This window comes from Vulpes vulpes, chromosome 15, assembly GCF_048418805.1.
Source record: "Vulpes vulpes isolate BD-2025 chromosome 15, VulVul3, whole genome shotgun sequence".
NCBI lineage: Eukaryota > Metazoa > Chordata > Mammalia > Carnivora > Canidae > Vulpes > Vulpes vulpes.
The window spans coordinates 3941535-3961655 of record NC_132794.1 but is presented as its reverse complement, the minus strand read 5'-3'; the positions used below and the strand labels follow the sequence as shown (position 1 = coordinate 3961655).

Sequence of the window (20121 nt, the reverse complement as noted above, 5' to 3'; positions counted from 1 at the left end):
ACTATTTCAAAACCGAAGTTTAACACGTAAAATAAGAATTGTAAGCTCTTAAAAAGGCATAAAAAACACTGGTGTGAGGAGCTTCCTCTGGGAAGGTTATGTCATCTCTGCTGGTTCACACACGGGGAAGGGCCTAGCTGAGGGGCCGGGAAACCTGGGGCCACCCCTCCCCTACCTTAGTCCCCTCCTCATGTCACAGGTTAATTCAGTGCCCCCAGACTACCCTTCCGGAAGGTCACCTCCAACCACATGACTGACCGAAATCTCTGGTTTTCAAAAATCAGATTATTCGTATTCTTTCATAAAAAAATAATAATAATAAATCTCGCTGACTCCCAAAAAGGTAGAAGGGGGCTTCGTTTTATTGACATCAAACAGAACTATTCGTCTTCCACACATCCTATATACAACGGTGGTACAGTGTAGTGAAAGCACGAGGCATATTAAAACATAGCCAGTTCTAAGCAGTGTGGATATTTCCTGTCATAGAAAAGAAGTATCCTGTCCACAGATTCACATTAACATACACGGTACATTAATATCAATCTCTGTATTGTACACCAGGCCACGGGGTGTGTCTGCGCACAGGGTCATGTCCCGCAGCAAACCTACTTAGAGGACCGCATCAGGGGGCGCCACGCGGGACACACGAGCCAAGGAAGGAACGGGGGTAAAAATCAGTCTTTCGTATCCAAGAGTGTGCTGCCCCGGGGGCTACACCCCAAAAGCCCAAGGCTCCCCCGACGGAGTAGGTGCTCGTCCGGCAGCTCAGAAAAGCCCCGGAACCCCAGGACGGCAGTGCTCTGCACAAATAAGCACCTCAGCAAACCTCAGGGCTGGAAGGAGACCACCACGGACGGTGGCCCATCTGGCCGGGAACGCGGATGGCCGTCCAAAACTGAAACGAGCAGAGTCTGAGGTTTTTAATGACTCTTAATCCATTTTGCTCTGGAGTTCAAAAACCATCTCGGGCAAGCTAGAGGTGAGCAAGAGCTGACACTGGTGTCAGGGCACGTGTGCGGCCTCCTGCACGAGCACCGAACCACCAGAGGACAAACAAATTTGGGTATAAAAGAACTGGTTGGATGACCGTCCGCTTGCTTTTAAAAACCAACCTTCTTACTTTACACTCGATCTTCACAGACTACACGGCCCAATGACGTGAACGTTCTTGACAAGTTTAAAGCAACTGTGGATCCCATGTTCATCCATGAAAGACACGCTGTCAAACAAGAATTCCACTAAAATGTTCCGAAACAGGCTTTTTGCAGCCTGCCGCCGGATACGAAGATAGAAGACACAGCCCCTTCCGCACCTGCTGCCCCACGCGGCTGTGCTCCGGGCCATCACGGGCAGCGTGGCTCACGGCAGGGCGAACTCGCTCCCGTCCACGTCAGGGGCAAGGAGCCCAGAGAAATGATTCCGACCCATCGTCCCTCTGAGAGCGGGCATGCCGATCGGGGGAATGGGTCGACTGCCAAGTGCATCCTAACCAACTGCCTCCGGAGAGTAACACGCCCACGCGGATGCCACGCACACAAAGAGTCAGCAGCCACCTGCCTCTTGCTGGCCCTTGGTCACTGTTCCGCCAGGCCACGGACCAGGCAAGTGGAGCCGACCAGCACAGCATCATTCTGTCCCCACAGCAGAACGCGACAACGGAACAAGAACCCCACGCGGGCCCCCCATCCCCACGGGCAGTGGGCTAGGTCTTGCTTCGCCGGAGGAGCGCGGCATCGGGGCTGCGGCCCCCCTGGAACTTGAGGCTCTGCAGGTTGACATGCGCCCCGTGTTTGAGCAGCGTCTCCACGGTCTTGGTATGCTTGCCCTGGGCCGCCAGGTGCAGCGCGCTGAGCCCCTGCTCGTCGGACAGGTCGAGGGCATCGGCACTGACCAACTCCTCCACCACCTCCGAGTGCCCGCGGGCAGCCGCCAGGTGCAGCGCTGTCTGGTTCCGGGGCCCCCGGGCCAGCACATCAGCCTTCTCCTCCACGAGCAGCTTGACGGTCGCCAGGTGCCCGTTCCGGGAAGCCAGGTGCAAGGCGGTATAGCCCTCGGCCGTCACGGCCTCCTTGTCAGCGCCCCGGTGCAGGAGCAGCCTGGCGGTGCTCGTGTGGCCCGTCTCTGCAGCCACGTGCAGGGGCGTCTGCGAGAGCAGGCTGCAGACGTTGACGTCGGAGCGCAGGTCGATGAGGACACGGGCCACGCGGTAGTGCCCCCGCTGGGCGGCCAGGTGCAGCGGCGTCCTCCCGTCCAGCGTCTGCGCGTTCACACTCACCCCCGGCTGCTTGGCCAGCAGCCTGACGATGGGCAGGTGACCCTGCCAGGCCGCATAGTGCAGCGGCACCCAGGCATCCTTCCCCCGCAGGCTCACGTCGACGCCACGGCGCAGCAGGATGCGCACGATGCCCTCCTGGCCGTGCTGGCAGGCCACGTGCATGGGCGTCCGGCCCTCGCAGTCCACCTCGCTCACGGAGGCATGCTTCTCCAGCAGCAGCCGGGTGCTGCACTCGTCCCCGTTCTGGGCCGCAAAGTGCAGGGCCGTCCACTGGTCCTCGTCCGCAGCGTTGACGCTGATCTTGCGAGCCAGCAAGAGCTCCACGACGCCGCGTACCCTCTTCTCCACGGCCACGTGCAGGGGGGTGGAGCCCTTCCTGTTGGTCAGGTTGGGGTTGGCATTATTGAGGAGCAGCCACTTGACACACTCCTCCTGGCCGGCTTCCACGGCCAGGTGCAGCAGGCTGGCGCCGCCGTCCAGGACCAGGTCGACGTCCTGCGGCTGCAGGATCTTCATCAGTCTGCTGGTGTCCCCGCTCACAATGGCGTCCACGAGCTTCTTCTTCTGGATGTCGGTCGTGCCGAGGTCTGTGGGGAGAGAGAGGTGGGGATCAGGCCGCTGGCCACTCCCGAGGCCTGGCAGGCGCCCGGCATTGACCCACGCCTCCCCGGAGGCCCCCGGGGTCGCCGTGTGCCTGAAATCACTCAAGAGTCACCTGATACAGATGACACTATAGTGTCTGGGTTCTGGCTTGCATGGAGCAGGACCCCTCGCTCACATGAAATGCTCTCAAGGGGACTTGCATTTGGGGAGCAGGGGGTTACAGGTGGAATTCCAGAAGATACAATCCTCCCAATCTACGTGAGTGTCTCTACACAGGCTTCAGAGCTGAGCCAGGAACTGGTCGCCTGCAAGCACAAGGCCATCTGAGAGCATCAGACCGAGAGAGAGTTCTAGAACATGTTTCTCCCCGGAGACGGGGTTTCTCTTTCCTGTTCAATCTCATCGCCCTGTCAAGCTCTCCACATGGGCCTTCCCCACCGACGTGTCTTTTTGAGCCATCTCCTTAACCCAATATGCCCTCTTTTGCCCCAAATATTCCTCTCTAAAAATCCCAGGAGGCTCACAGCCTGTAGGAGGAGGCTTCCTTTCCAGAAGGAATTCCCTGACCCACCAGGAAAAGCCAACTTCCCATCCTCCTGGCATCTGCACCCTTCCCACAGCCCTCTGGCACTCACCACCCCTCTGCCACCGCTGCCCTGAGCGTGAACATCCCTATTTTCCTCATGGGGCTGCAGCGAGCACCAGCTGCACCCAGGGACCAGCATTTGGGGGTACAGGCAGGGAAGAAGCCGCTTCCAAAGGAAAACCCATCAAAATTAACATAAAGATAGAAGGTGACCTGAGAAGGACCCCACGCCAGCAGGTGGTAGAGATGGGACCAGTGTGTTAAATTGTCTAGGGATAACTCACGCATTACAACGCATGGCTCAAATAAACGGGGGGGAGGGGGGGAGGTTCACAAAAGGGAAAGGGATTCGGAGAAAGGGGCTATGGGGTTGGCCTCTACAGAGACAGAGCTCGAGGTGCGGGGTTCCATTCACCTGCTGGACTCACTTGATGAACTCAGGGTTTCAATCTGCAAACCTGAGGTCAGACCCACCACCTGGGGTTGGCACAGGTAGGACTATTCCTCCACAGCCAGGTAGCCCGGCCCGGCCCCCTTACTCTGAAGTGACACCGCACGGAGCCCCTTGGCCGGCCACTCAGCGAGTACACCTCTCCAGACCTGCGCTCAGTGAGCTAGCTATGCTCTGACGCCCCAAAACAATTGGGTACATGATACAGGAATGAAGAATTGGGGCCAGAAGCTGGGTGCCTGGTCCCTTCGGGTACACGCGGACTTCTACACACACTGCCTGCCCCCCAGCCCCGTGATTAAGGGCCTCACTTCCCAGGGTTTGGGGGCCTCGCTTACCTCCTGTCGAAGGCTCCCGCTCAAAGGACAAAGACAGCGACCCCCTGGAGGAGAAGGCAGAGTCGACCGAGGACACCCCCGAGAGCCTCTTGCCGCTGCTGGCCGACGGCAGCCTGGATTCCGAGCAGCTGCGGCTCAGCTCCTCCGGGCCGTCCAGGGTCTGAGAGGTACCCGAGTCCAGCTGGGACAGGAGCTCCGAGAGGCTGTAGTCACTGTCGAAGGTCGGCGCGGAGGCTCGCTTGAGGGGTGTGCACACAGGCTTCTGCAAACGGAGCAGAGTGGGGTAGATGAGACCCACCCAGGGCACAGGGGGTACAGGCGGAGGGCAAAGGGTGTGCGGTGCCAGGACAGCCACACGGGGCACTCTGTCCAATGCCACGGATACAGCACCAGGGCAGCCCAAAGCCAGGAGACAAAGATGGATCGTGAGCCAATGCAGACCATCGTGAGCCAACGCTGACCATTGTGGGCCAATGCTGACCATTGTGAGCCAACGCTGGGCATCACAAGCCAACACTGACCATTGTGAGCCAACGCTGACCATCGCGAGTCAACACTAGCCATTGCGAGCCAACGTTGACCACCATGAGCCAACGGTGACCATTGTGAGCCAAGGCTGACGATGGTGAGCCAAGGCTGACGATGGTGAGCCAATGCCGCCATCATGAGCCAACGCTGACCATCGCAAGCCAATGCTGGCCATCGTGAGCCAACATTGACCATCGTGAGCCAAGGCTGACCATTGTGAGCCAATGCTGGCCACTGTGAGCCAACACCGACCATAGTGAGCCAACACTGGCCATTGTGAGCCAATGCTGACCATAGTGAGCCAACGCTGGCCATTGTGAGCCAACACCAACCATAGTGAGCCAACACCGACCATAGTGAGCCAACGCTGACCATTGTGAGCCAATACTGACCATTGTGAGCCAACGCCAACCATGGTGAGCCAACGCTGGCCATTGTGAGCCAACGTCGACCATAGTGAGCCAACGCTGGCCATTGTGAGCCAACGCTGACCATTGTGAGCCAACGCTGACCATAGTGAGCCAACGCTGGCCATTGTGAGCCAACGCTGGCCATTGTGAGCCAACGCTGGCCATTGTGAGCCAACACCGATCATCGTGAGCAAACACCGGTCATCATGAGCCAACGTTGGCTATCATGAGCCAACGCCAACCATGTGAGCCAACGCTTGCCAGATGAACATGGGAAGCCTGGCACCATGCTGCCCTCGCCCATTGCTAGAGTGGCACGAGCAGCGTCACCTAGATAACAGGCAGGACGTGAGGGTGCCGGGAGGGTGTGAAGCCTGAGTGCTGGGCCATGCCCACCCTGGCAGGCCAGTGTGGTAAGAAACGAAGGAAGGACATGCGACTGGGACTGGGGCTGGGCCCCCTCCTGCCAACCACCTACACCCCCTCCTTCTAGCCATGCGAATCGGGCCGGGGGGCTGTGTGGGGGCCACACGAGGGGCGGCCCTGGCAGGCCAGTGTTGGTAAGAAACGAAGGAAGGACATGCGACTGGGACTGGGGCTGGGCCCCCTCCTGCCAACCACCTACACCCCCTCCTTCTAGCCATGTGAATCGGGCCGGGGGGCTGTGTGGGGGCCACACGAGGGGCGGCCCAGCTGCAGCGACAAAGGGGCACTCCAATATAATGTGCGCCAATGCGGCCTCTCCCAGGGCCTCCCTCACGGGCCTCCAGGAAGGCAGACTTCTGGTGAATGATTAAGCCCCAGGTGGCCTCCGACTCTCCCCGACCCAAGCCCACGTGCTCCCATCCTCCCTTCTCCTTGGGAACTGCAGATCTGCTCTGATTTGGTGGCTCGGTGCAGAGTCACACCCGTGCACTGGGTGCCTGGCTCTTCCTCACCAGGTTCCTCACCCCGGGCACCTTTGCCCCCCAGCCTCACACACACACCCCTCTATGTTCAGACAGCAGGCGCGCCTTAAACAATGACTTATCTCCTAGCCTTACGCGGCCGGCAGCCGGGGCTAAACCGCCCGATAGCAGATAACACATTGGGCTTCGCCTCACATGTCTGCCACAGCCCCGTCACCCCGTGGCCTTGGTGAGCCCCAGCCTTTGGAGTTAGTTATTGCACCTTACATAACCCATGTGGCCCTCCCAGAACAAATCATTTATGGGCAGCGGTTGGCAAGTGGCAACCCAGTCAGGGGAGCAGAGAGAGCTGGACCAGCAGAGCCCACATGGGCCTTGTATCCCCCCAGCTCCCAGAGCATCCAGCCAGCGGGCCCACGCTGTCCACTCTTAACCACAGACAGGAGGTGGGGACAGGATGCAGCTGGACAGGATAGACACCTGGCGCTGCGACAGCTGGCCACCGACCTGCCCTCCTACTCTGGGACACAGGACCCTGTGGCTGGCTCCGGGACACGAGGCCAACCGACCTGGGACAGGCCTCTCTCCGTGTGGGGGTGACCCCAGGGCCTGGACCAGGCTGGCAGGCCAGTCTGCAGGAGGGGAAGGGCCCCCCAAGAAATGGCCTCCAGGAAGGTCGCTCTTACCGGGCTCTTGGGCTCGGGGGGCTGCTTCGTGTCCAGATCTTGTGTCGTCTCCTTCACGTCACTGTCGGGCTTCTCACACAGGTCCTCGGTTTCACAGGTAATTTCTTTTGGGGAGAAAACAAAACAGGGCAGGTCACTCGGACGATGACCTCCACACCCACTCCTCACACGTGTAGACCTCAGGCAGGGACAGAAGAGGCAGCAGCCGGGGCGGCTGCACCCCAGGGGACTGGCCAGCACCCGACTTCCCAGGCTGCTGGCTCGGCGGCGCTCGCAGAGGATCCCCCGCAGCCTCCACGTGGGCCACTCTGGGGCGTCCTGTTAGCCACCATTTGCAGTGTCTTGCAGACGCCAGGCAAGGCCCACAGCATTCCAGTTTCCCAGAGAAGCCCTCCCCGGGGGGAGCCCCGTGCCCACGACGGCCCCGGGTGGCTGGCACTGGGCAGGGGAGGCTCCTATCGTCTCCTCCGTGTGTCTTCAATATAACGACAAATTCTGATTTCATCAGAATCACTTTCCTACCCCGAGGATACATCCATCCGAGGCGGACAAGACCCCAAGAGAGATGCAAAGACAGCCTCGGGCGAGCGGTCTCATCAGACCCCCAGTGAGGCACCGCCGTACCTGAACTTGCAGGACGGCAGCACATACTCCTCCGGGGAGCAAGGTGGCCCTGGACTGGAGCTGGGGCAGGCGTTGCCACCGACCCCTGAGCGCCAGTCGCCCATCCCAGCCCTGGGTGCTGGAGGGCCACGGGCACCTGTGTCTGCACCGCCTGCCCCATCTGGGCAGCTGCCCCCCCTGTCCTGCTCATCAAGCCTTCCCCGTGCCCCCAGCGGCACAGTCGAGCAGCAGGTCCCCTGGGCACTCACCCTGGAAGGTGGGCCGCTCCCGGGGATCTCCGTGCCAGCACCTCTGCATGAGGCGCAGGAGGGCCCCGCAGGCCCGCGGCCGGGCTCTGCACACGGGCGGCAGCTCCGGGCGGTGGCCCTTCACCACCTTCACCATGATGTGCAGGATGTTCTTCTCATCTGCAAAGGAGAAGTGCGCAAGTCAGGGCAGCTCCGCAGGGCCGGGGTGGGGGGGCCATGGTTTTCACCCTCCGGGGGAGGGGCACGCGTCACCCACACCGTCCACACAGCGTCACTGGGGGGCCACCTCGCTTCCTTTGCAAAGCACAGAGCTCTCTCTAATCCTTATCCTTGCGGGGCATGTCCGCGCTCCCTTTTCCGGGTTTTACAAACGCCCTGCGATGCACCAAATGGAACCAGCGCGCCCTATCACAGGGCGGATCTTTCGGGGCCTCAAACTCAAAGGAAAACAGGGTTCAAAGAAGAAAAGGATCTGATGAGACATGTTCCCAAGTGTCCCGTGCGTGCCAAAGAGAGGCAACACGTATAAATCACGAAGTCACGTGGTGCAGCCTCCAAGTGAACCCAAATCTCCCTGTGATGACGCAAAACCCTTCCTAAATTCTGATCTGGACACTGAAGCGCAGGCCCTGGGGGGCCCCGAGTGGGGAGCGGCCACCGCCAGCACCGGCCGGGACGCCTGGCCTCCTCCACACGGGCTCAGGCCTGGGCTGTGTAAACGGGGGATTTTTTTCTGGCAAATTCATAACGTGGGGCCCTGCCTGTCATCCTTGGCGACCTTCATAAGCATGACGGACCCATGACCAGCATCATCATCATCTTGCTCACAGACCAAGAGGCCCAAGGTGACCCCCTGGGAGGCAGACTTGCCCCCCTCCCCCGACTCAGCCTGACACCACAATGTCCCATTGGGCTGGACCCCGAGCTCCATGTTCCCAGGCCCCTCGCCCCGCCCCGCAGTTCCCAACATGCCCACGGCCAGGGAGCTGTGCAGAGGCAGCTGCCACATGTCGGCAGGTGTGGAACTTTGGCCCAAAGTCCCCGCCGCCCACCAGGATGCGACTGTGTCGCTCCGACCTGCCTTCCCGTTAAGTCTTGTGCAACCGCTGTCCCAGGGAGCCACACGTGACTTCCACAGCACAGACTTCCAAACCCCAGCAGGCCCTCCCAATAAGAGGCAAGTAAACACCAGGAGGATTTTCTGCTGCCAAACAGATGGAAAAAATGCAAAAAACACCTTCCACTCCCATACCTTGAACTCCCTACGTCCCCAGCAATAAAACACGTGGGCGTCGGCTCTTGACATTTATGTCATATACCTGCCTCGGGCGTCGGGACTGTGGGACAATCTCAGGTCAGAGTGACACGCTGCCACACCACGGAGGCTTCAGACCACAGCCTCCATGGAAAAGGAGGAGGAGGAGGAGGAGGAGGAGGAGGAGGAGGGGCCAGGGAGACCAACAACACAGACACAGACCCACGCTGGCTCCCACTCGGAGCCTCAACCAGAAGGGGATCCCTGACCTGGGGCCACGCGCCAACTCTGCTCTGAATTTTCAGATTTTTCTGATCAAACCACAGAATAGCGTGAATGACCCACACATGCCTGTAGAGGTCAAGGCATTGGCACTTTGAGGACAGACGTCAGGACAGCGGGTGTGTGAAGGAGGAAGAGACGTCACAGCCCTCGAGCGGGGTGCTGGTGACCTGGGTGCCCAGAGCTGTGCCAAAATCCAACCAGATTTTGGAGAATGGTTGCACAGCCGTGTGCATGTGCGTCACACCACTGAGCTATATGTTTTAAAATGGAGAAGATGGTCCATTTCATATTTTACCATATTTAAATTAAAAAAAAAAAAGAATTGGCTGGAAATATCCACAGTTGGCAAAGCCTAAAAAGGGGAAAGGAGCCAGGTAGTCGTCAGGGGCTGGGGTGGGGGTAAGGGGGAGGAACTGCTGCGTGGGCCTGGGGTTTCCTTGCAGGGAGATGAGAATGTGCTGGTACCAGGCAGTGGTAGCGACTATACGACGGCCGATGCACTTGATGCCACCGAATTATACACTTTAAATGGACACGAGGGTTCATTTCATGTCGTGTATAAGATCACAAACATGCAAGAATTAGCTGGCACCTAAGGAAAGAAATCCCCTGAACAGACCCCTTCAGAACGCCGCTTTTCTTGTGCGTGAATGACGCTGCAAGGGGCTCTGTGGGGACCACCCGCAGGATGGTCCCGTCAGCTTCACGGCCCAGAGCCACCGTGGGAACACAGATCGCAGGCACAGCTTGGACCCCAGATACCGCCCTCCCTTGCTCCGGGACACACGGATGCTCGACCCTCAAGCACAAGCCCACTCACCTGCAAATGGCTTCTTCTGGGTCAGCACACCCCAGATCACGATGGCAAAGCTGGAAGGAAAATGGGCCAGGTTAGTGTCTGTGAGCCTCACCCTCCAACAAAGCCGGACGCTCTCCCACACAGCAACAAGCTTGAAGAAAACCAGGGCCTTCCAAAGAAGGGGCGCGAGGGGGCGAGGGGACCCCTAGATGTTTTTTGTGGATTTGTTAAACGGGCGCTGCTCATGGGGAGCACGTCAGGGAGGTAGCTGAGATGTCACAAACAGACATGACCCTGCTGCCCGGGCTCATGCAAGCTCAGACAGCACCGGGGGGAGTGGGGGTGGGGAAGGGGAAGGATCGCCCCTCTGCTGCCGGACCCCAGCTCACGGGGAGAAGCGCCTGCGTGCTGGCAGGTGCAGGGCCCCCCGCTCCGGCGGGCCGCGTGCTTGCTCGCTGAGATGCCCCAGAAGGCCGGGCCGAGGACACGCGGGCCGGGCCGGTCCAGCCGACCTTCCCGGGGACCTTATAGGGTTGTTGGAAATTACACATTCACTTTCTTTTCTCTCTCTCTCTTTCTCTGTAGTGTATAGAGTTACTCTGAAGACACCCCAGAAAAGCATAATCTAATACATTAAAAAAAAAAACAAAAAACAAAACCAGGAGCCCAAACACTGAGCTGCCCCCGCATGGAGTGGAGAGCGGCTACCGACAGAGACGCAAGACTTCTCCGTTGAAAATGTACTGAAGTCTGCAAGTTCAAAAGTGGAAGCTCTCAGCTCCAAAACAAACACGGGAGTGACCTTATTCTCCTCCGCAAGCCCTACAAGCCGTGACTGGCCTCCAAAGTGCCACCCGGCAGGGACGGACAGCTCAGAGCCCGGCTGAGCGCACGCACGACGGTCACTGTCAAACCAGTCTGCCAGGCCGCCAGGCGCTGCGCTGCGGGTCACAGTCATCATGCATAAGAGCCACAATGAGGGGCTTAGGTGCACACCCCCCCTACCCTCCGCCCTCCTCTCTTCTCCTCCAACAGGTCTGTGTGATTAAGACTTTTGCAATTCGGAAAAGGCAGGCACCAATGACTTGGGGATTATTCTTGAGCACAAAAATCCCGCTGACACTCATTTGAGAACGGCTCCTGGCGTGTCTGTGCTCCTCGGTCACACATAAGAGACATTTGGAGGCCTAAGCAGCTGGGCTGGAGGGGCCTGGGTCAGGAGCCCACGTCCACCCACGTAGAGAGACATGGAGCACTTAGAGCAGCAGGCTCCTGCAGCAGACGAGCTATGAAAATCCCAATTTCATAAAAAACCCCGGAGTCCTTCCAGCACAGGGCTGCCAGCCTGGTCCCATCACTGTGTCTGACGGGCCCCAACCACTGCCATTCTCCACCCGCGGCTGACCGCGCTCGCAGGGGACAACTGCCTTGTGCACCCAGGGTGGCCTGCACCTACCAGCTAGAGACCCCAAGCCCTTTCATCTGGACCGAACCTCATCTCTGACGGCACCACTCGGAGCACGGAGAATCAAGGTGCAGAGCCCCTGCGCGGCCCGCACGCACGCCTGTCACTCTCACACACCTGTACACGTCGTGCTTGGTGTCGAAGAGCCGGCTCTTCTCCCGGATGCGCTCTGGAGGGAGGTAGGCGATGGTGCCAAACAGGCCGTCCATGCTGAGGTCATGGGAGTGGGACAGCCCGTTGCACTTGGCCAGCCCAAAATCGGAAATCTGCAACACAGCAATCACACGGGGCTCAGCGGGCTTCCTGGGGCCTCGCCCGCTGACGCACAGCGAGTGAGGGCTGCCTTCCAGAAGCTGGAGCAACACCTCCCCTCTGCCGTGTTGCACGGCTCCGTCCCAACCCTGCTGTGCAGCCACATCCGGGGACCTGCACCCGAGAGCCGGGTCCTGTGCTCCTCGGGGTGGAGGGGGGTACGCAGGGAGGCACAGCCCGGGGCCACAGGGAGCCTGCTGGGCAGGGGAAAGATGATGCTCCGAGGAAGGAATTCGCCGGGAGAAGTTTTACAATCTCAGTCCTGGCAGGTGGCACCTCCGCCACTGGGGACGGCCCGAGTCGGCCCGAAGGGGAAAAGCGATCCTCGGAGTCTACAGGTTTTCAGATGACACATGAAAAGTGAGGCCCGGTGCTAAGGGTTATGCTGTGGCCCAGCCGGGGAGGCGGGCAAGTGGCAGCAGGTTCTTTAAAGGGAAATATGCCTTCAGACGCCCTTTAAAGCAAATAAAACACACACCGCGCAACCTCGAGGGGGATCTGCCTTCCACCTGGGACGGCGGTGATAAACAGGCACTGGCTGCTCCTTCGCCGAACACCAGGCACCCCCACGAGGTGTGCGTCACACCTCCTCCGTGTGCAGGGCCCACCCACCTGCAGGAGCACCTGGACCCCAGCTCCGCAGGCCCCACAGCTCTGCCTCCTGCTTGCCTCTGGCCCGATGGGTCCAGAAAGCTCTCGAAGCTCACTGAGCCCCATGGTGAGGGAGGGAAAGGCATCACAGCACCCCCCACCAGCTGCTCCCCAGCTCTGGGGTCAATTGGGATCCTCAGAAGCTGGAGGAAGGGCTGTGTGTAGGCTTAGGCCACGCTCTGGGGCCGTAAGGGTCCCGGGAACCACGGGGAAAAACTCCTTTATGTTCTCTTTCAAGGCTTAGGTATCATTTTGACTCCAGGGCTGCTCCTCAAACCAAGGATGGAGGGACAGGGACCCGGGCTGAGTGGGGCTGCCTTCTGGGCTCCCCGTGCCCTCGAGGGGAGCCCACAGGCTGATGTCCTCACTGCTGACACAGGGAGACTTTATGACTGTGACCCGGTCCTTGCAGGGCTCTCCGGCCACGGCTGCAGGGAGCTGGTGGGACAAAGCCCACGGGACGGGCCCAGGCCTCCCTCGCTGCAGCGGGCCGGCCAGGACGGCACAGGTCACGCCAGGAGGGCCGGCCTGTCCGTTCCCGGGCCCCCAGCTGCTCGCACTGCCGTCTGGCATCACCCGGCCCTGCAGATCCACGAGCGGCTCAGGGCCGGGACAGAGCCATGCGTGGCACCCCGCCAACAAGTCGATGAGGGCAAGTGTTTCTGTCCAAACTCAGCAGCTTCAAACTTTGAGGTCGAGGAAGTGGAGACCGACTGGGGGACGGGGGTCTCACCCCACACCTCCCACCCGCTCACAGCCTTTCCCTTCATGTCTGCTGTTTGCAGGTGCAGCCAGCTGGCTCAAAATGTGGGTGAAAAGGGGATCCCTGGGTGGCTCAGCAATTGAGCGTCTGCCTTTGGCCCAGGGCATGACCCCGGGGTCCTGGGATCGAGTCCCGCATTGGGCTCCCTGCTTCTCCCTCTGCCTGTGTCTCTGCCTCTCTCTCTGTGTCTCTCATGAATAAATAAATAAAATCTTTAAAAAAAAAAAAAAAAGTGGGGAAAAAAAAGAGCTTGAATTCCACATAAAAGCTACGGCATCAAAACGCAAATCCGAAATCCAAATTCTCTGGTGGCCTCTGACCCTCCGCCCCGCCGGGTTTCTCCTCCTGCCCTTTCCCACTTGTCCTGCCCTGATCTGGACACTGCGGCCCTGGCAGTCCCAGCGGATACGGCGCACACAGCAGACGCCCTAGAATCTGCAAACAGGCTTTCGCGTTCAGCATCCGCCTCAGTACGGTGCTCACAGGTGCCCCCGGGGTCATGGGTCCCTTCACCTTCCAGGCCCAGCTAGACAAGACCAAGGAAGGGCCCAGCCTGGCCACAGAACAGGGTCCCTCTGGATCCAGCCTGGTCTGGGCGAACTGGACCAGAAGCAGCCTGAGATTTTAAACTAAACCATTTTGAGGGTGGTGTGGGGTGGGGGCACCTGGCTGCTCAGCGGATGGAGTATAGGACTCTTGATCTCCATCATGAGTTCAAGCCCCAGGCTGGGTGTGGTGTCTATTTAAAAAAAAAAAAAAATACAGCAACAATAAACTAAGCCCCTTTTCACCTTGAAATGGGCTTTTACTCCATTGGTATTTAACTTAGTTAATACTGACATCAAGTATTGCTTTATTATTAAGTCTCTTTGATACTCTTTGCAAAGTAGGGGGTTGCTCTGAGATTCTGAGCTCCGCTCACCCTTGCTGCGTACAGAGAGGGAGACCTGAGGGGCCCAAGGGACTTAGGATCTCATTGCAAGATCCCAGATTACAGTTTCGTTGCTCCAAACAACCGCAGACTGCACAGCGGCCGGGAATCCAGAGGCCAAGCAATCAGCACGGAGCTTCCAGCCAACTTGGACCCAGCACTGCCCTCCACACCCCGTCTCTGAGAATAAGGAAATGTGCGATGGAAGTATGTTCTCTGTTTGTTTGGGGTCACAGAAAAGGGCCCCACCAGGGCCTTTGGGGGCGCTGGGGGTGTCACTGCGCTTCCCGTCTGCCGAGACCGGTCCCTGGGCTTCAGCACAGCCCCCTCCTCAGCCGCCCCAGGCTCCTTGAGACCCACTGGGATCTTCACCAGGAATCTTCACCCGTTTCCTAAAACTGCCATGAGCGCCAGGGCCGCAGGGCCGGGTGTGCATAAGGAGAGGGAGCTCAGAGCCAAAGCGGGATGAGCCACCGAGAAAGCAAGTCCCCAGCGTGTCACGCGGCACTCGCTTCCCTAGCGAGCAAATAGTGAGTGTCTACTGTGGATCTAGCACGCGAGATGCTCCCTGGGTGGAGGGCAATGTCCCCGGTGTGCAAAACACGGCTATCTGGCCACGAAGCACCAACTCCGATGGCCCCAGTGGCACTTCATCATCACCTTTGGCCCCTCCCAACAACACAGAGATACGACCCCCACCCCCCAGGTGATGGAGCCGGGGGTGGGGCTGTGCCCTAATATCCACATCCGTCGTGCACACCCACCAGCGGCCCTCCCTCAGAACGGTGTGTTCCCGGCAGCCTCTAGCACTACAGCTTTCCAGCACCCCCTCCCCTAGTCCAGCTCAGCCTCCTGCTCTTCCTCCCGCTAAGAAATCTAGAATTTTCCGCGACTCTTCTGTCTGTGGGCCCCCCCCCCACCTCCTGACAGCTGCAAAGCCTGATCTTCCCCGAAGAACCCAGTCCCACCCAGCAGCACCCCCACCGGCAGCTGGAGTGACTCCTCCCCCACCCCACCCATGGGTGGCCTGCAGGACACCTGCCCCCCGATGCCTCTCCCACCCTCATGTGACACCCCTGTGCCACCTACTGTGTTTGCGAGCATCTCGTGCCCAGCACAGAACCCGGATGTCCCCTCAGCTGGGTGACCTACGGCTGGGCCACCCTGGCCGCTGGTTTCACCCCTCTGAGCCGCAGCTTAGCAGGAACCAGGCCACCACCCAGGGGCCCTCATCCACAGGCGGGACCTCTAGCACCCACAGGGTCTGCTGTTGCCACCTCTTCCTTGTGTGTATTCAAGCCCAAGCTTAAAAGCTTCCCTCTTCACTTAGTGCCCAGAGGACCGCAAACTCCTCAACAACCCTGTAGCGTCGGTGGGGGCAGCAGGTCCACGCGGGAAGCCAAACACCAGCCAGAAAAAAACTGGGGACCCCATGGCACTCATTCAAACCAGACCTGCGGTGAGCAGGAGAGGACTCCCATCTGCCCGCTATGACCTGATTTCTGGGCGACACCCATTCAAGGGACATTTGCAGTCAGGGTCCAATGTGGAAATCGGTCTCCCCGTCGGCCTCAGGTTGGCCGGGCCTGCTGCTGAGCTGGGGCACAAGGAGCTGCCTGCAGGTGTGTGTCACCTGGTCGCACCTCTCCTTCCGGACAGAGCCCGGGGGGCTGGGGAGGGCTAAACTCAGGCCCCTCCTAACCCTCACCCAGCAGGGGAGGGGGTCCCTCGAGTGCTGTGCAACCATCCGGGAACAGCCAAGTGTCGGAGCACCAGGTGAGTCCCTTCCCGGCTCCCACGGGGGGAAGGGACTCAGGGCACTGCTTGTGGGTCCTTCTCACTCCCTCCTGGGCTGGGTGGGGGGAAGGGAGGTGGCAAGGGCATCCTGCCCTGGGCCTCCCCAGCGAGCGTGTGTGTGCCTCACATGGAGAAAACCCATGACATGTGTCCCACACACACCAGTGTCAACCACGGGACCCAGGACACGAAGGCAGTCCAAAGGAGAGACTTATTCAAAGAAATACAAACCGGACAATCTTACTATTTATAATTCCACATGGCTGGTGCTTGGTTTTTAGCTATTATTCCTCATGCTTTTCTGTTTTATAAACTTATCCCCCCCCCCCAAAAAAAAAAGAAAAGACGATCTCAGAGGCCTCACATGGTGAGGACAGAATGAGCCCTTCGGAGCCTCTTTCCGTGGAGCCTCCGTCTTGGAACATCCACCTGTCCCACCACCGCCATGCCCAAGACCACCGATGGGGACGCAGCCATAACCATGGGGCCCGAGGCCCCCCAGGGACAGCCCACCCACCGCCCACCCACGCGGTCTGACTCCCAAGCGGATTTCCTGCGACATCCAGCAAGACCGGGATCCGCAAACCCGTAAGCTCTTTTGTTCCCAGGGTGCCCCGAATTTAGATTCCTGCTCCGGGATCTAGAGGAGTGAGCCGTGCGCATAAAGGTCCATGTCCCAGCGACACGCTCCGTGGGGCTTCTCCCGACCCCAACAAGCCTGGGGGTCGCTGGAGCCCCTAAGCTGAAGGAGGCCTTGGCTTCGAGTGCCTTCCCCCAAGAACCGTCCCCTGTCCGCCCTGCGCCACCCCGGCCGCCTGGACCCCTGCATGTGGTGCCGGGCGAGCCCCACCTTGACGTGGTAGTGGGCGTCCAGCAAGATGTTTGCGGGCTTGAGGTCCAGGTGGAGGAGAGGTGGGGCCATGCAGTGCAGGAAGTTCATGCCCACGGCCGTCTCGTGGATGATGCGGAAGCGCAGATCCCACGGCAGCGGCTCGGATGCCAGCAGCTTCTCCAGCGAGCCCGTCTCCATGTACTCCATGACCAGGCCCACGGGCTCCTGGCAAATGCCGTACACGGGCAGGATATAGCGGAACTTGGCCATCTCCATCTTCTTGGCTTCTTCCAGAAGCTCCACACGCTCCCTGAAAAAGTTGGGAGACATGAGATGTGGGCGGGGCTCAGCCAGGCAATGACACAAAGCACCACAACCAGGGGCCACCGGAGAAAACCACCCCCACGCACTCGCATGATCCTATTTGGGGTCTCTCCAGGTCAGCAGCCCTATAGCTAACCAGACACTTCTGTGCACCCTGGGTCTGTTTGTTTTTTTTAAAAGATTTTATTTATTTATTCATGAGAGACACACAGAGAGAGGCAGAGACACTGGCAGAGGGAGAAGCAGGCTCCCTGTAGGGACGTGGGACTCGATCCCAAATCTCCAGGATCACGCCCTGGGCTGGGGGCAGATGCTCAACCGCTGAGCCACCCAGGTGCTCATATGCAGGGAGGAGAGAAATCCTAATCATCATCTGAAAACCCAGGAGCATCCATAAGCCAATGCCCTCTGGGGTCCGCGAGTGACACTGGCGACCCCTTCTCCTGGGACGAGGGAGGAGAGAAGTCTCTGTGTGATGGACGCTGTAACAAAGCATCCGTCCGAAGAACCCCGGTCACCTTCTTCGTGAAGGCCGACGCTCCATCTGGCCCAGCTGTCCCTGAACCCAGCCGACACGTACGTATGTTGGCGAATGTCAGCCGGCGAGGCCGGAGTCTGCAGGCTGCTGCCCGCCTTCTTCTAACCATTAGTTTAGTTGTAGTAAAATGTACATAACATGGGACCCCCGGGTGGCTCAGCGGTTAGCATCTGCCTTTGGCCCAGGGCATGATCCTGGGGTCCTGGGATCAAGTCTTGCATCGGGTTCCCTGCCGGGAGCCTGCTTCTCCAACAGCCTGTGTCTCTGCCTTTCTCTCTGTCTCTCATGAATAAATAAATAAAATCTTTTAAAAAATATACATAACAGAGTTTTTATTTTAACCATCAGTAAGCATAAAATTCTAAGGCATCGCGTGCACTCCTGGGGCTGTACGACCATCCCCACACTCTACACCCAAACCTCGTCCATCGCCCCAACAGGGACTCTGTCCCCGCTCAACTGGAGCCCCTTCCTCTCACTCACTCACCCCTGGGCTACCTGCCGTCTGCATGAACGTGTCTACGCACCTCACATAGGTACAATCACCCAGTGTGTGTCCTTCCGTGACTGGCTTCTTTCTGACTCAGCATCTCAGCATAACGTGTTTGTGATTTAGCCGTGTTGAAGTGTGTGTGCAACCTCATTCCTTTTTGTGGCTGAGTGATATTCCATTGTATGAACACGTCGCATCTTAGGTACCCAGTCATCTGAGGAGGGCCACCCGGGCTGTTGCCCCCTTTGGGCTACTGTGAATGATGCTGAACATCTGTGCACACTGGTGCACAAATATCCGTCCACGTCCCTGTTTTTGACCCTTTGGGCTGGACACCCAGGACTAGGATGGCTGGTCACGTGCTAGTTCTATGTCCAGCGTTTTCAGAAACACCAACCACTGTGCACAGCCCACCCTTGGTTCCTTTGTTCAGGCCGCATGACCTGACGGTTTTCCCACTCAACACAGAGACCAGCCGCCGTGGCACAGAGGCTACAGCCTGCGGGGCCGTCCACAGGTGATGCGCCGACCCTGGTCCAAGGTCACAGCCTGGTGCAGCTGCGGACTCACAGGTTAGCATCCCTGTATCCTGGTCTGTGTTAGCCTCGTGGGGCAAAAGTCCCAGCGTGCATCCAGGAAAGAGGGCTGAGTCGCATAAGAACGGGGCCTGACCAGGTGCCATTTGGGTCAGTGGTTGTCAAAACCAGACAATGTCAAAAGCATCCAGAAAGCTGGCTGAGATGAAGACTCCCGGGCCCCGTACCCATGTGGGCAACAGGTGCTCCAGCAGGATCTCAGCCCCTCTGCCCATACATCCAACCACTGTGGTTGGGAGTCTCAGGTGAGCACAGGCCAAGTAGCTGTACAGTGGGGGTCTCGGGGAGAGGATCCCTGAGTGTGGATCAGTGATTCTCACATAGGGGCAGCTGTGCCCTCAGGGACCCTGAGCAGCGTCTGGGATGTGTTGGGCATCACGTCTCGGGGCTGCTCCTGGCATCCGGTGGGTAGAGGCCAGGGATGTTGCTCAGCATCCCACAACGCATACGAGAGCTCCCAAGGCAAAGAATTATGCAGCCCCAAATGTGAATAGCACCAAGTCTGAGAACCCCAGGTATAGAGTGAGCTAGGTGCATCTCAGTCAAATTTAAAATAAACCACTACAGTCTGGGAATTGCCCACTTAAGTACTCCCAGCATATATTTTTAAAAGATTTTATTTATTTATTCATGAGAGAGACACAGAGAGAGGTAGAGACACAGTCAGAGGGAAAAAGCAGGCTCCCTGTGGGGAGCCCGATGCAGGACTCGATCCCAGGACCCTGGCGTCACGTACTGAGTCAAAGGCAGAGACGCTCAACCACTGAGCCACCCAGGTGGCCCCTCCCAACATTTATATTAATTTTACTCTGTTTCTATGGTCAACTAATATTCAACAAGGAAGCCACAAGCACCCAATACGGACAGGGCAGTCTTCTTGATAAATGGTGCTTGGAAAACTGGAGAAACACAGGCAGGACAATGATGCAACCCTGTCTCACATCGCTCACAAAAATTAACTCAAAATGGATCAAAATCTTAAAAATAAGATCTGCCACAGTAAAACTAGAAGAAAACATTGGAAGAAGCTCATTATTATCCATCTTGGTGATGATCTTTTGGACACGATACCAAAAGCACCACCAACAAAAGCCGAAATCAGCTAACGGGACTACATTCAACTGCAAAGCTTCTACACAGCAAAGGAAACAAGAAACAAAATAAAAGCCTACAGGATGGGAGAACAATTCTGCAAACCACATAATGGATAAGAGCTTAATATCCGAGGTAGGTAACCAATGAACACAACTTGGGACCCTTGGGTGGCTCAGTGGTTGAGCATCTACATTTGGCTCAGGTCGTGATCCCGGGGTCCTGGGATGGAGTCCCCATTGGGCCCCCTGCAGGGAGCCTGCTTCTCCCTCTGCCTGTGTCTCTGCCTCTCTCTGCGTGTCTCTCACGAATTCAAAAAAAAAAAAAA

General features: G+C 58.4%; 1 protein-coding gene across 3 annotated transcripts in view; it reads right to left on the bottom strand.

Moving 5' to 3' along the window:
- Positions 1–333: 333 nt before the first annotated feature.
- RIPK4 (receptor interacting serine/threonine kinase 4) overlaps positions 334–20121 on the bottom strand; it is a 28683-nt gene continuing 8895 nt past the window's right edge. For all 3 annotated transcript variants that reach the window (XM_072739960.1, XM_072739961.1, XM_025983377.2), the window contains exons 2-8: positions 16769–17060; positions 11582–11730; positions 10021–10070; positions 7661–7819; positions 6789–6892; positions 4257–4518; positions 334–2865 (exon numbers count right to left, since the gene is read on the bottom strand). In XM_072739960.1, the coding sequence (XP_072596061.1) occupies positions 1706–2865; positions 4257–4518; positions 6789–6892; positions 7661–7819; positions 10021–10070; positions 11582–11730; positions 16769–17026 (2142 nt within the window). In that variant the 5' untranslated portion in view covers positions 17027–17060 and the 3' untranslated portion in view covers positions 334–1705. The remainder of the gene's footprint in view (positions 2866–4256; positions 4519–6788; positions 6893–7660; positions 7820–10020; positions 10071–11581; positions 11731–16768; positions 17061–20121) is intronic.